This window comes from Gavia stellata, chromosome Z (genome assembly GCF_030936135.1).
Source record: "Gavia stellata isolate bGavSte3 chromosome Z, bGavSte3.hap2, whole genome shotgun sequence".
Classification (NCBI taxonomy): domain Eukaryota; kingdom Metazoa; phylum Chordata; class Aves; order Gaviiformes; family Gaviidae; genus Gavia; species Gavia stellata.
This window is the reverse complement of record NC_082637.1, coordinates 18,062,650-18,078,176: the sequence shown is the minus strand read 5'-3', so window position 1 is coordinate 18,078,176 and position 15,527 is coordinate 18,062,650. Positions and strand designations below refer to the sequence as shown.

Sequence of the window (15,527 nt, the reverse complement as noted above, 5' to 3'; positions counted from 1 at the left end):
ATCGCGGCACGGCCCTCCCGGCGGGAATCGCACCCCGGCGCGCTCCAGCCGCGTGCGCAGCAGCCCCCGCGTCACGCGCCCCTACGCTCGCACGCTCAGCCGTGCGTTTGCAGCCAGCGTAAGGTTCGGGTACAGGGCAACAGCGGCTCGGAGGTAGTGAGATGCCATCTAACCGGAGCAAAATGTTTTGTGTGTGAAAACGGATGTCACTCAAAAGCCGGCCTTCCCGCCTCACTCACACCCCCTCCCCCTTCCTCGCTGTCGTGCACGCACCGCACCAGCAAACGGCAGGTTCTGACTTCACGTTCAGCAGCATGAGCCCCAAATGCTTCTGCTACCTCCAGTGCCGTCACTCGGCCCCACGACCAGGCAGACGCCCGACTCTTGCTGGCTTCCAGTCGGTCTCCTCCCTCAGAAGCAGCCGAGAGGCTTCGCAAGAGGCAGGCGAGCCTGTGGGACCCCTCCGCAGCTTCGCTCCCCGCCACCCTTTCCCGCTCTGGCTGCGGAGGCACGCCACCACCCCGCGCCTCGCCCCTCGCTTCGCCCAACCCGAAACACAAACCCACCCGTGTTCCTCTATTTCTGTTGGCAGCGCAGGCAGCGCCGCCGGGGAGCCCCGCTCTCCGCCTCCCCGCGCCTCCGCTCCGCCCGGCGGCCGCCGCCTCAGGCGGCCCCGCGCCACACCCGCCGCCGCCTTGTGGCGGGAGGGCAGCCGCGCCGCGCCGGGCCCCCCGCCCCGCGGGCCACAGCACTCGTGCCCACGCGTCGAGCCACCGCCCCGAGGGCAGAGCCCGCCTCCCCCCCGCCCCGCCCCGCCCCGCCGGCTCCGCCCCTCCCCTCCCCTCGGCCCGGGCGCCTCAGCCCCTCAAGGACTCCGGGGCGCTCAATGTCAGGCGGGCGGCGCGGCGCGGCCGCCGGCAGGGGGCGGGCGAGGGGAAGCGGTGCCATCCCTGCGCGGAGCGCGGCTCAGAGTCGGCGGCGCTGGCCATGCCGGGCGGCGCGGCGGCGCGGAGCTGAGCCCAGCCCAGCCCAGCCCAGGGCGGCCGAGCCCAGCCGCGCCGCTGAAGGGCACCGGCGGCGGCGAGGCTTCTCCGCGCTCTCCCGCGGCTGGGGCGCGCCCGCCCCGCAGCATGGAGGCCGGGAAGCGCAGCTCCTCTGCCGGCAGCCGGGACGATGGCAGCGCTAACGCCTTCCCGGCCAAGCCGGCGGCGCCGGCGGAGAAAGCCCAGAGCAGCCCCGGCGGCGGGGGCAGCGGCGGCGTGAAGGAGCATGGCAACTCGGTGTGCTTCAAAGTGGACGGCGGCGGGGGCGAGGAGCCCGTGGTGGGCTTCGAGGATGCCGAGGGGCCCCGGCGGCAGTACGGCTTCATGCAGCGGCAGTTCACCTCCATGCTGCAGCCGGGGGTCAACAAATTCTCCCTCCGCATGTTCGGCAGCCAGAAGGCGGTGGAGAAGGAGCAGGAAAGGGTTAAAACTGCGGGGTTCTGGATCATCCACCCCTACAGCGACTTCAGGTGAGCGCGGGGCTCCCGCCGCCGCACGGGAGGTGGCCCCGTCGCGGGGGGCAGGGCGGCGCTCCCGCCGCCTCGCGCCTCGCCCGGCGCAAACTTCGGCGGGCTCCGGCCTGGAGGCGGGCGGCGCCCCGCGGGGGCGAGGAGCTTCCCCGGCGGGCGGGCCCGGCCTCGCCCCTTGCCTCCTTCCCTCCCCGCGGGCAGCCTCGCTGCCCCGCTCGGCGGCTACAACTCTGCCTCCTCTCTCCGCCTCCCCCGCCCGGGCGGCGGGGAAGGGGCTGGAAGCCGGCGCGGGGCCGCTGCCCTGCCCGCCGCGCGGTCCGTCCGTCGCCGCTGGGGCGGCCGCGGGGCTTGGCCCGGCCCGGCGCTCTCCAGCGTGCTGCACCCGGGACGGCCCCGCAGGCCCCGCGTCGGCCGGGCGCTGCCCGCAGCCCCCAGGGCTGCACCCGCGACGGCCCCTGGGGGCTGCGGGCAGCGCCCGCCCGACGCGGGGCCTGCGGGGCCGTCCCGAGCTGGGCGCGCCGCGGGGGCTGCCGCATTGGCCGCGTCCGTCGGGCGGGGGGCAGGCGGGGGGCGCCGCCGGAGCGGGGCACGGCCCTGCCCCGGGGTGGGAGAGCTCGCCGGGGTGCAGGCAGGGGCACCAACAGAAACGCAATTCCGGGGTCCGCGCTGGGCACACGCCGGCCCCTTCCTCAGCAACCGGCGTAAATGCTTTTTCAAGGGGTCGCACGAAGGAAGCACGTCTCGGTCAGAGTTGCAGCACAATAACTTTATCCAAGCTATCGCGGTGTGGGAATCTATGTTTTCGTAGGTAGACGGGTAAATGGGATGCTAAATTAGCATTGCTTTCGCGGTAGCTTGAAGGTACGCCAAATTGGAATGTTCATATGAAGAGCGGTGCAAAGAAATTCCCGGGAAGAGATACTTCCCTTTAAAATTACATTTTAAGTGAGGGATTATTTTATTGTATTCTCTATGCCAGCTGGCTGTATGCTGTTGTAAATTTAACACTCTCTACGATATTTGCTGAAGGACTATCGGTGTCATTAAGCATATTTAATCAACAGCTTGAAACTGAACAGCCTGCATGTATACAGTAAGGCAGTTGCACTGGAAACCATGTTTAAAAAAGGAAAATCCAGGAGGTTCAATAGTTACACGGATCTTCTAAGAAAAAGTAGGTTAAATAGAACATGCTTCCAGTGAGAACAGGAGGAAATACTTTCCAAGTCCAGGTTTCTGCGGGACTGTTCAGAGTGAGGTGTTATGCAGTGAGCTGTGCTAGCACCTTGCAGTCAAGCCCGAGAGCAGTACAGCTCCAAGAGTGGAGGAGCAGGGCGGCACTCAGTCATGACTCGAAATATGCTTCAAATCCCTGCCTCTTTCCTGGCTCCCTGGAGGCAATAAGCTGCACTCATTCTTTTCCTGGAGTACCTTTTCCCCCTCTCCTGCCAGCTCAGCTGCACTAGCAGGTGCATTAAGGGGGGAGAGAGCCAAGAGCCCACCCACTCCCTTTCTGCCAGCCGGAGGGGGAGACAGCAGGTCACATCTGGTGCTGTGGTAGCATGCGTAGGGGATTAGAGGGGTCTTCTAGCCTTTTACTTACCCGTGTGTGCATGAGTAACTTTATTCATGTAAGGATTCTGTTAAAACGAATGAGATTATTCTTGCGAGTAAATTCTCTTGTTTTGTTGCAAGCTTGGTTTCTGAGCGAGGTGCACAGCCCAATGGTGTTTTGGGCAATAGGAGGTTATGCATCATATTGTGCAGCATGTAACTTTTTAAGCTGATGTGTGAAATAGGTGATAAGTATGTTGGTTCTGTTTCATTACAGAAATACCTTCTAATTCTGTCCTAATTCTTCCTGTGGGAAAGTTCAGAGATTGTAGCGTATGTTTACTTATTTTTTTCAGCAGGAGTAAACAACACTGTATCGTTTTCAGGCCTGTTGTCTGCATATTCTTAAATTAACTGTGTTTTCTGTGGGTTTTATTCTCTCTCTATTTTATTAGAATGGAGGTGTTTGTCTTTTTAACTAAGTTCATAGTCTCTCATTAGTCTCGGGGTGATGTGGCCTGATTCAGACCAATTTTTTAGCCAGTAGGACTGTTTCAGTGAGAAACGAGAGATAACTTGTATTGTTTCTCCTGAAATAATTGCAACTGTATAATGGTACTACTCTTTCTGGGTCGCAGTGTTTATAGAAACAGGTGAAGAAGTTGTACTATATAGTATATTCGTCTTCCTATATGGGAATTGCAACAATGCTAGTAAGTGCCTCCTAACAATGTCTCTGTACCAGAACAATTGCATATATAAGGATGGAGTTGTTCTGATTTAGTTTTGCATGTGATTTTGTAACAATGTAATGCTCTTATGTAGACAAGCCTTAAAGCATCCAAAGAGACAGAGGTATTCTAATTTCACTGTGTTAATGTTGATACCACCAAGGGAAAGAACTCAATTTTCTACCCAAATAGCAAGAAAATGGTAAAAAGCAGAGTACTTTACAGTATCCAAGTGGGAAGATTTAGAATAAGGTTGTAAATTTAGCCATTATTAGGATTTTTGTAGCACATATGAAAACAGACATCACAGTAAATTTTAAATATAGGCACACTTAGGAGGATATTGGGTTAACCATGGAAGACATGGGAAAATTCTGGTACAGGCTCCTGTGGACTCTCATTTACTTTTGTTTTCCTAGTTCTGGATGCTTGTATGCATTTGCTGGGATACTTTGGTGCATTTGATTACATTTCTTGATCTCATTTTCATGATTATTATAAAACTTTGTATGTTTATCTACACCGAGCAATATTTTGCTGTGTTGTTGGGGTGGGGGTGGGGTGGGGGGGGAGCAGAGAGCATCCCTGCACCCTCCTGCCCCTGTTTTTTGATGTGAACAGTGTGTAAGCTGTGTCTATAAACTTGGTGCTCTGTGAATCGTTTACTCGTGTCCTTGTGCGGCTTGGTCTCTTAGTTTTATGGCTCTCCATCCTGCCTGTGTTTCAGGGAGGAATTGGCTCTTCATCAGGCAGATCACCCTTGGAGAATTACATTCAATAAGTATTACGTAATTTTTCCACAAGGGTACCATTTTGTTCCTGGGTGTCTTTTCCCAGTCTTCCGAGGTTAATGTCTAATTTGGAAGCTGTTATGTAAACCGAGCACCTAATGAACATTAAACCCAGCACAAGACCTGTTTATCTCTTCGCAGCTGTGATTACTGCGTCTCTAAACGTGGACAATTCTGTGTAATTGCATGACTCACAAAAGTGAATTTATTGTCAGTGTTTTGGTTCGAGTTGATTGAAGTCCTGCATGCTTTCTGTGAGATATCGAGTGCCTCTGGCCATCCCTGCTCACGTGCGGAAGAATGAGCCCATGGGAGAGCATTGCCGGTCCAGCCCAGTGGCGTTGCAGCTGCCGGATGAGAGCAGCACGAAGCCAATGGGAGATGGGAGCAACTGTACATGGTTCTGCTGCTGCCATACGCTTTTCACGCATTTCCTAGCAGAGTTGCAGTGGGCTTTGGTGGCTTTGGGTGACTTTTACATGTTAGGGCCTTCTGGTATTAGTGGTATTAGTGGAAATGTATGTGGCTGATTTTTCAGACAATTAATTACTCAGTGTCCTTCGGCACGTCAGGAGTCTCTTTAATGCTCAGAGGGCTTGCTTGCATGTGCCTGGGCCGTTGGTCTGACCCTCTAGCATCTCCCTCCCTCCCTGTCTATGGGTACAGAGAGAAACTCATGCTGTCATGGAAGTCTTGGGTTTATTACCACATCAGTTAGGGCATCTGTAGTCAGAAATCTAAAAAGAAAACAGAGTTACTACCTCCAGAGTCACACGGGAGAGGCATCTTTTGACCACAAATAGCAATGTATGAGAGAGACTGAGTGGGAATAAGATGTGTATGAGTAAATGTAGCCTTCGCACTCTGATGGTTACAGTTCTCAGCTTGGTGTTTGGGAACAGCCTTTGACTGGAAGTGGGGACAAAAATTTCAATTGGCTTCAAGATGGAGTGAAGTAAGACTGTGATGTGGAGTTGTCTGGCAGAGTAGCAGGTAAGGAGGTGCAGTGCAGGCAGTGCTGAAGGTCTTTTTCCTGCGTAGATGAATACAAAGTATGAACTGATTTACAACAATAGCAAAAAACTACTGACATTTTATGTCGAGAGAATCTCTCTGGGTAACTTCTCATCTATTCAAGGAGCACAAAGCCTTATTTTAACGATAACAGAAAAGTAAAAGCAGAGTTAATTCTGAAACTTGAACAGAAAATTTTGGAGCATAGTGAATAGTAAAGGTATGCCAGATTTTTTTAACGTGTGGCATTCCAGTATCAAAACCTTTTTGTATACAAATTTGAGGGTTATTATGTACACGTATGAGGTTTATCATATAAATCTTCACAAATCATAGAAAGCTCTATTGATGCTACCTTGTAAGTAAATTTAATGTCAGGTTTCAATGGGTTTTAATCAGTGTGAAAGACACAATAATATTTGCATGTGTACATCTAGGTACTTACGGAAGAATATTTTTGTGTCTGTTGCGATTAAAAATCATTCTGTTATTTTGTGCAGTTTTATGCAACCCATCCATGTTGTCATGCACACGTGCAGCTTCATTTTTCAATTACGTATGTGCCAAACGCTAAATCATAATTGCAACATCTTAGTGTGCCTCTTGTTTTTTATTATACTGCTTTCCATTTTAAACTTACATTTGCCTTATGAATCCATTTTCTTTTTCATTTGTACCTATCTTTTGGACCTGCCTTTGACCACCAGCATTCACCCTAACATGGTAGACTGTGCATGTTATATGTGCAGTTCACATACATATTTCTAAAATTTGTGCATGCATTGTTTTCAAACCTGTTCTTCCTTGGGACTGGTCTTCACTCTATGTGTTATACCTATCATCTATATTTTAAGAAGCTTAGGGTAAGCACTTTGTCCCTCTCTTTTGTCACGTCTGTAATGTCTCAGTTGAAGCTAATGAGATTTATCTTTTTGTGGACTGTCACATACTTAATTTTATACAGAGCAGTAGAGTTGGAAGGTAATGCTATATGCGATGAAGACAAAATGTGTTGTACCATACTTAAGTGTAATTGAGACAGATATATGTATGCAAAATTAAGTCTATAAATCATGTTGGTTTATATTAAATATATCAGATACAAATTCATGTGGGTTTTAATGGATACGTTATGTCACTGGTAGTGTAGGAGTATGAAATGTCTGGAGTTTTGGATTCTGAAGGTAGTCATCTCAATCTTGTTGCTCAGGATTTGTCATGAGGTTCTCCTACAGTATTGCGACTTTTGAATTATTTGCTAATAAACTGATAATCGTGGATTTGTAACTATACCGTACACATGCCTTGCACAAACACATTTCTTTTTTTTTGTTTTTAAATTATTTATGTTTTTATGACTGAAGCACAGTTTTAGCTAGGGCTATCTTTCATGTATCATTTCCAAATACTATTGTGGCAACTATAACTTTTTATTTCTATTGAAGAAAAACTTTGTACAGTTAAACTGCTCCTGTTACTTGAACATTCACTCTTTGCGCATGACTAAACATAAAGAACCATTTAGTATTAAAAAGATTATTAGCAGTGCTTGGCTTTTTATTTGCTGCATTCCAACAATTTTTGCACTTTACTTCTGTAAATGCCCAAAAGGATATAGTGACAAAATTGTAGCATTAATCTAAATAATGCATTTATAATGTCTGAATATTCTTTCTGACAGTAAATTATATATTAAAAGTTACATATTAAGCATTATAATAATTGCAGGTAAAACTCCTGCAGGGAGTTGCAGGTAAAATGCAACTCCCATAAAGGTAGGCTGAAGAGAAATATGATAACGGTCCTCAAATGCGTAAATGGATATTACAAAGAGGAAAGAAATTTCATAGAAGTAATAGGGTGAAATTGCAGAAACAAATATCTAAATTGGACGTTTAGGAAGCAGGACCAAAAATAAGCAACGAAATAGTCTATTGGAAATGCTTTGATGTGGAATATGGGCCAGAAATGCATTAGGTTGTTTTTCATCTTCAGTTCCTATTATTTTTAATATTGAATAATATATCATTATCATTGGCTGTCACTGATTCATTTGTTATGAAATCTAGTTGATGCAAGCTAGCTACTGGCATTTCTTTTTGTACCAGCTGTAAGTATGTATGAGTGAAAATGGATATGTAGAGGTGTACATTGTGCTTTTGGGCTCATGAAGCCATGTGTTCTTGTCCCCTTTGAGATTTTCTTCAAGAACCACAAAAGCAAGCCAGCTGAGTCCACCTGAGGATCCAGCAGCCACTCACCTTCCAGAACTCTAAAGGATGTGGGAAGGATTATGCCTCTGTTTGTTCCAGGAAATCAATTCATTTTATTGATAAGACATCCTTCTGTCTCTAGATAATATAGAATACTAATGCATAGTTTGAGCTCACATACATGTTGAACGTTTCCCAATTTTCAGTATGTTCATTCTAGTCCTGGAATAACAGTTGATTCATTGCATTTTCTTTCACACTTTTGACATGTTATATACTTAGAGTAAAGATTACAGAAGAGACAGAGCTCAGGAAGCGTAACTCAAATAATTCCTCAATTCTCTGACGTACTTTTAATTTAACTTCGGATGTTTTGAAGATCGGTGGCAGCACCTATGAAGAAGTGCACAAGTACATTTTTTTTCTGCAAGATGCTTAATTTCAGAATATTCACCTTCTAAATATTTTAGAATACTCACAACCTAAATAAAGGCAAATATGTTCATCATAATTTTTAGATGTATTTAAAAAACCCCAAAAGCCAAGATCAAACCAAAATGTTACAGAATTCCTGTGAGTAATCTAAAATACGATGTTTTGGGGAAGTTATATGCGAGTCTTTAAACTTTGACCTGGGATGCTCAATATCATGAGACTTCCTCTTCTGTTTTCTGATTGTTTGTTTTGACTGCAGTGAGAAAAAAGTGCTTGATTAATATTATCTATATATACTTATCAAAATTCAGATCTCATAAGATCAGCATCATGCTTGGGCCTGTGGGGAAAAGTACAGATTCTGTTATTCCCATTGATCATTTCAGCAAGACTATACATTTTTGAATGTGTACTGGCACTTCATTTGTTAGCTCACCAAAGTAAGCAACGCTTTTAATCGAGTCAATAAAAGTTTTTTCTTTATATTAGGTTTCTTGGACTTGAGTATATGGAGGGAACTGTGAATTGGAATACTATGTAAAAGCATGGAATAGTAAATAGAGGTCTGGATTTAGGATTTGGTTTGCGGGGTTTGGTGACTAGAAAGCTAAATAAAAAATGAGTAACATTTGATAAGTTGCTTAGGCTTTTTTGTGGTTATATAATCAAGTTGAAATTTCAATGGCTCAGTTTCTGATTGTTTAGCCTGGAGTAGCAGAAATAGAGATGTGTGAAATCAGAGGTCACTTAAAAAGTTTGAATCTTTACCTCTGCATTTCTGCCTACCTATCTAAGATTGGCGACATTGTAATATTTAATTAAACTTTGTCAGCTTTTTTGAGAGGCTCGGTTTGAGGGTACTGAAAGGAAAAATACTGTTTTTAAAGAGGAGAGTAGAATATGAAAATTAGTAGAGAAATTTACTTAATTTGGTTGTAAATAAGAGGCATCCATTCTCACCTCTGCTTTCACTCAACAGCATGCCCCAGAGCTGTCTTCTGTGTCAATGTACAATTTTTGAGAGAGGGGAAACTTTTAACCTACTTTGCAATGTTTAATTTTTAACCTGACAGTGCAGTTCTTCTTAATTGCTTGAAAGTCCTTTAGCTGTCTATTCCCTGATTCTTTCCCAGAGGCATGATTTAATTTTAAAAATTGTAGTGTATTCAGCTCTAATTATTGGAGGGCTCGTTCTAGACACATAGTAAGGTATGTTAATGACCAAAAACTGTATCAGCCGGAGTCAATGTCAGTACTGCCTCAAGGACACTGTCATTTAGCTTCCATAAAATCTCTGCTAATATCTTTTAATCTGATGATAGTCAGATTCAGGCAAGCTGCATGATATTTTGCAATAATCTTATTGCCTTGGTTTGCAGTGCAACTGGAATAAGTCTGCATTAAACTTGTGTTCAGAAAATGTTCATTTGATTACAAAAGATATGCAGTTTGTTTCCATTACATATTTTAAAAATGCCAAAACAAACCCCAAACCATTTTTTATTGACGCCAGCGACGTTCCAACAACTGGAGATGCATCATGTGGCTAAGAATAAGATTTTGTTCTAATTTTATTAACTAGTATGTTGTTTATGTGGATATCTTTTCTAGAGAAGCACGTTATTTAACAAATAATTTGATACACTATTGGAATTTAGCGTGCTGCTGTTATTAATAAATTTTCTATCTCTAAAAATGTCATATTTATTAAAAATTCTTAAGACAGGTATTTTATTTTCAACTGAAAAAGCACAGGTTGCTTTATGCTCACAGTCAAAGCTAGTGTTTTTTTTTTTTTTTTTAAGTATGTAATTTAAAATAGCCAATATACATAAAAATTGTTTTGACTGTAGGGGTTTTTTTTAGGTAGTAGTACTCTTTTTCATCCAATTCTCAGTCTGAAATCCACTGAAGCTTACACTTGTGCTAAAGCTCCGGTATATGAAGAGCCCCACAGAAATAAAATGTGCCCTTATGATATCAAATCTTCCAATTCTATATGTAGCATAGTCTGGTTGCCTCCATTTTTTTTCTCTCCTGTCAGCAAAGTATGGAAGTATTGATGTTTCCTTGGCTCATTCTGTTGTATCTTACAGTAACTTACCAGATCCTCCAAGAAGCACCTCTCTTTATGGCATGACTGCAGCAATAGGCAGTGTGCTTCTGATATGATCTGACATTAAGCACATCTGTAGATTGCAGTAAATTTAGGGTAATATATCATAGGATCCTAATGATAAATGATTATTCTAACTTGCTGTAGGTCAAAGCTATGGAAAATATACAGAACTTTTATAAGATGCACAGAGTAAGATCTATCCGACTCTACCCAGGAGATGGAATAAATGTATGGCTGTAAAACTGTGGGGATGCAATCAAGCTTTCACATGACTACTGAGAGGTTTTCCATCAGGCTCTTGAGTGACTTCTGGCTGTATGTTCATTCCAGAAGGTCTTAGATTTCTGTCTGGTAGAGAAATTACTATGAAACCAGTAACAGGTAATACTATCCTGTAAAACATCTTATTACTGCCTGACAGTACACACTTGCAAGCTTCTGGGTTCGCCAAACACATGCTGCCCTACAGGTTCCTTGGGATGGCTGCATATGAGCTTGTTTGCACTTGATTTCTCAGTGAAGGTAACAGCCAAGCTTGTCTGTCACTCTGGTTCACCTTGTCTTTAGTGCCAGAGAAGCTCAGTAGTAACATAAAGATTTCCTTTTCCAACTAGGGATTAGTCTGTTAGATGTAAACTTGGAAACAAAACATAAGTAGCAAAATAAATCAAGCATATACCTCAAGCTTCAGTTAATAATTGGGTACCTTTCTCATTACCCACCTTACCATGTATACTTCAGAGATGTCCTGTTTTTCAGAGCTGTGTGTCCAGTGTTCTTGGAAACTGTTACCTGGGTGACTACCTAAATACTGAATCCTGCTTTTTCTGTCTTTTATTTATAGTATTTCTTATGGTCTAATTTTCAGGTAGTGAAATCCTGTTATAGGCAACTTGCACTTCTCATTCGAAAGTTAGCAAGAGCATGGTGATGTAGTCCCTGATAGATTTGTTTTTTTTTTTTGAAAACAACTTCTCTTTTCCCTCATTCGGTTTTCCCTTCTCCCTCCCTTCCTGAAGATATAATGAATTCCTTTATATAAATGGAAGTGATGCATTGATTATTTTTTCTAAATTTGGTAGCTCTGCTATGTAGTTTTCCATTCTTACTGAGTCTGTTAGCTAGTAGATACAGAGCTGTTTGTTCAAACTAGCAGGGAGAGGTTAGCCTAGGTATTCTTCATAGTGTCTTGGAGTTTGTAAATAAATACCTTGTAATAATTAAGAAAAATATAATTGTATGCACATTTTTTATTTCCCATGACTTGGGCAGGTTGGCAACTTTATGTTGAGAACTGCAACCTGATGCAATTGAACATGCTATTACCATAGACCTAGTAACAAGATACTTTGCTGAAATTGTCCCCTCAGCCTGTTTATTGCCAGCTTGGGAATTCTAGTGTTGCATACATCTATCACGTTAAAGATATAATTATAAGAAGCACACTTCTGTAATGCAAAGGGAGTGTGGTATCAAGAGTAAGCATTGCCAGATGGTAGGCAATCTAACAGAGCATTTAAAAAGGGTCAAAATTGAAAATGTCTGAAATCCGATGGCTTATTAAGCAATAGATGTTGCATGTGTGGGACAAGTGAGAGATAAGTAACCTAATTTATGTGCCCACATGACCAAAATTGACTTTTAATTGCATGCATTCTGTCAGTAAATATCTGAAATACGTGTTTTTACTAACTTAAAGGTGTTTTTTGAAATTTAGAACAGAATATTAAATGTACTCATAAACTGCTGGGTGTTGAAAAGATGAGTAGGATTTGTACGTGTTCTTATTGTGTAATTATTAAGTAGTGAATTTATTATGATGGCTGATCTCTCTGAAATGGAAGAAGTCATCTAAAAACAATTTCAAGGTTTTTGATGTTGAAAAGAATTAAATCCGGGACCTAATAATTGTATTATTTCATATGCATATGACTTAGCTAGATGTGAACTAAATATGACATAAATGATTGCTGAATCCAGCTGAACGTCTTTGGTTTTAGTTTGCTATTTAAAGGTATGAGCTATGAGTTTAGAATTTCTTGCTTCCCTTTAAACTGTCCTCTGTTCTTGTTTCCTAAAGGTAGATTTTCCTATAGTCTGCCTGTATGCTGTGCTCTGTCTTTCGCATGCAGGCTAATTTTCTTTTGTCGAGAGATGATTCTCGTTAAGACAGGTCTGAGGAATACTCCTTCTGTATTATACAACCTGTCAGTGTTATTCAGCAATTTCCACCTCCACCCACCTCATTCCGCAGGACTGTATGAACATTGCTCGATGTGACCATGGTTGTTTCTGTCAATTCTAAGCTGCAGCCAACTTTGACATTCTCCACAGGATAGACCAAATTTATCTTTCTGTGGAAGGAATGGGAGAGCTGCAGTGAACTTCCACTCCCACACTTGTTCCTCACAGCGTGACAAAGTTCAGACTTGCTTAAGGGAAGGAGAGCTAGCTTTATAGCCCAGGAATGCAGGTACCATGAATCTGCATAAAATGGTAGCAGATGTTCCTGCTGGGGCTACTGACTTGTGATTCCATGAAGTGTCATTGAAAAGCAGCTCATCTTAACACTGAACGTACATACTGTATTATATGCCACTGGTAAAATGAGCAAACGGAATATGATGCTTAACTTGGTTTCATGTTTCCAGTACAAACTTTTCCATTTCTGGAATGGCTCTGAAAATGTGAGTTTTACCCAGTGCTCTGCACAGAGTGTGCAAATCTATAGGATGTTAGATGAAGATCCGAGATGGAAGTCAGAAGCCTGTCTATCTTTGGATTTCAGAACAAGCTAAGGACCTAGATACTTGTAAGCATCTGGACTCTGTGCCTGAACATCTTTCAGAATTCTAGCCATAAGGAGCCATAACGGTAAAGCTGATTTTTAAAAAATGTCACCCATGGGTGATCTGAATTTGCAGAACTAGTATATCAGAATAATTTGAAGATGCTTCATGTTCCATTTCTGTCATATTATATATTTTGATTTGCAGTTTACAGATAAATATATTTTCTAAGATTATGATGACAAGTTCTAGTAATCATTTTTTGTCATTAACTTCTTGCTGTTCTCCACCAGTGAATTATTAACATCTGTTTGGCTGTTCTAATTATTACACGTCTTTAGCTTAAACATGTTTGAACACTTCATAACTCACTGTCCTCCAAAAATGAAACATAAATATTTGACTAAATTAAATTTTGTCTTTCTGAGGAATATTGGCTTGTGGCTAAAACCTCTTCTGAGATCTCCCAAGTAAAATGTTTTCATTTGCTGAAAGCCATAAACCTATTTATTATATTTAGACAACTTCATTTTGAGTGAATATGGATGGGAGATAAAGATGGACATCTGGTGTTTTATTCACCACGGTAAAGGGAAGCTCTTCTTGTTTTAATGTATCAAAGGAACAGTCATCTCTCTGCATGGGAGTAAATAGCTTCCTTGGTACTTTTGCTGTTGTTTATAGTTCAGGTCATAGGTCCCTGACCAAAGTTTCTTTGAGTGCTAATTTTGGAGCCGCTTATCAGTGCCTACGATTATAGGCAACTTTACTTGCAGGCAAACACTTTCCTCTGTCACCCTTAACCTGTACTATGTGGCTGATCTTGAGAGCAGCGCAGGGGCTATGCTGCTCTGAAGGAATATGGACTACTTCGTTTGAATGCCAGAAGATCGGAGAAAGAATTTTTGTACCAAGTGACTTCAAAGTCAATTGTGAAAAACAAGACACGCTACCAAAATATAAAGTGGAGAAGTGGATTATTAAATAATTCCCTTTTATATTTTTTCTGTTAAATATTTATAGGTGAAGCATATAACAAAGCCTGTGGTTAAGTTTGAATGAATTTTCAGATCTTAATATCTTTATCAATCTTTTATTTTTCAGGCTGAAAACTGACATGTTTTTCTGAAGCTTAAAGTGACTTCCTCTCTCTTTTTTGAAAAAAAAAAAAAGGCAACTGTGGAGGAAGAAACCTCATAATATACATATTTTGTATAAGAACTCTACTTTAGATGATTCTGTCTCAATGAAGATAGAATAGAATTTTAAATTAATATATATATTGGTAACAAATATCTTCCAGTGGCTCAACAACCATTTTATATGACTAAATTAAAACAGTAATTAAAAAATTTATTTCAAGCCTATAATCTGCCATAATTCAATAAATACTTTCAACACATAGTTTGTAAATTTAATACATATTGTTTTTAGAAATGGATCTTGACTATCTATTTCAGTGTTGTGTGTACTTGTGGCAAAATGTAATGGAACCTCTTTTTTTAATTACAGCCTAACAATGGATATGACCTACAGTACTGCTGCTGGCAAAGATGTACTGGAAGGAGAAAAGGCTTCATTGCATGTAAAGGCAAACTCTTGGAGTGTTTGATATTGCAGGTCATCTCCTGTTCTGCGGATCAAAAAAACATTTAATAAATAAGTATATGTAGGTTGTTTTGTCAGGTTTTTTTTGAAGGCATTTGACTGTTTGCTTTTTTAAGAATAACCAAAGCCATTTCATTGAAAAAAAGGTCTTTGTTTTCTTATATTGAATTAAATTGCAAAAGGGCCATTCAGCAATCTCATTCCATTACACTGACCAATGTTCACAAATGTGAGAGGCAAATCTGGTTTGTATTCCAAACCTCCACCCTTCACTGAGCTGCTCGCAACGGCAGTACGTAAGGTTTTGCTTAGGCCTGTTTGCGTGGAGCTTGCTGGAGTATTAGAGGGTAAATAGCATGAAAAGACGCCAAGAGGAGCAGAGGTAAAACCACCAAGATCATGATTACTTAGGCCAATAGCCAGAACATCTTTGAACATCTTGTATTCTCTTTCTTGTTTGCTTTGTTTGCTTTTCTTGGTTTTCCTTTTTGTTTTAAACAAGTGGTTATTTGGTCTTTCTGATCACTGCTCTGTCTAGCTGCAAAATCAGCTGATTTGTTTTGGCAATGCAGGCAGAGCGCTATGCTGTAAAAAGGATGGTAAGACTGGAGTGTGCACTTGGTAAACTGGGAAATTTTAAAGAAATGTTAAAATTACATTGCATCTGCTTAAATACTGTGGAAGGCAAATGGCTAGCCGAGAGATCTGGGTACAAGCTGAATAATGAAAAAAATGGGGATTTCTGAGTATAGTTGGTGTA

General features: G+C 42.7%; 1 protein-coding gene across 1 annotated transcript in view; it reads left to right on the top strand.

The window, feature by feature from the left end:
* Positions 1-1,130: 1,130 nt before the first annotated feature.
* Positions 1,131-15,527, top strand: part of HCN1 (hyperpolarization activated cyclic nucleotide gated potassium channel 1) — a 197,515-nt gene continuing 183,118 nt past the window's right edge. The window contains exon 1 of the mRNA XM_059833840.1: positions 1,131-1,513. Coding sequence (XP_059689823.1) covers positions 1,131-1,513 — 383 coding nt within the window. The remainder of the gene's footprint in view (positions 1,514-15,527) is intronic.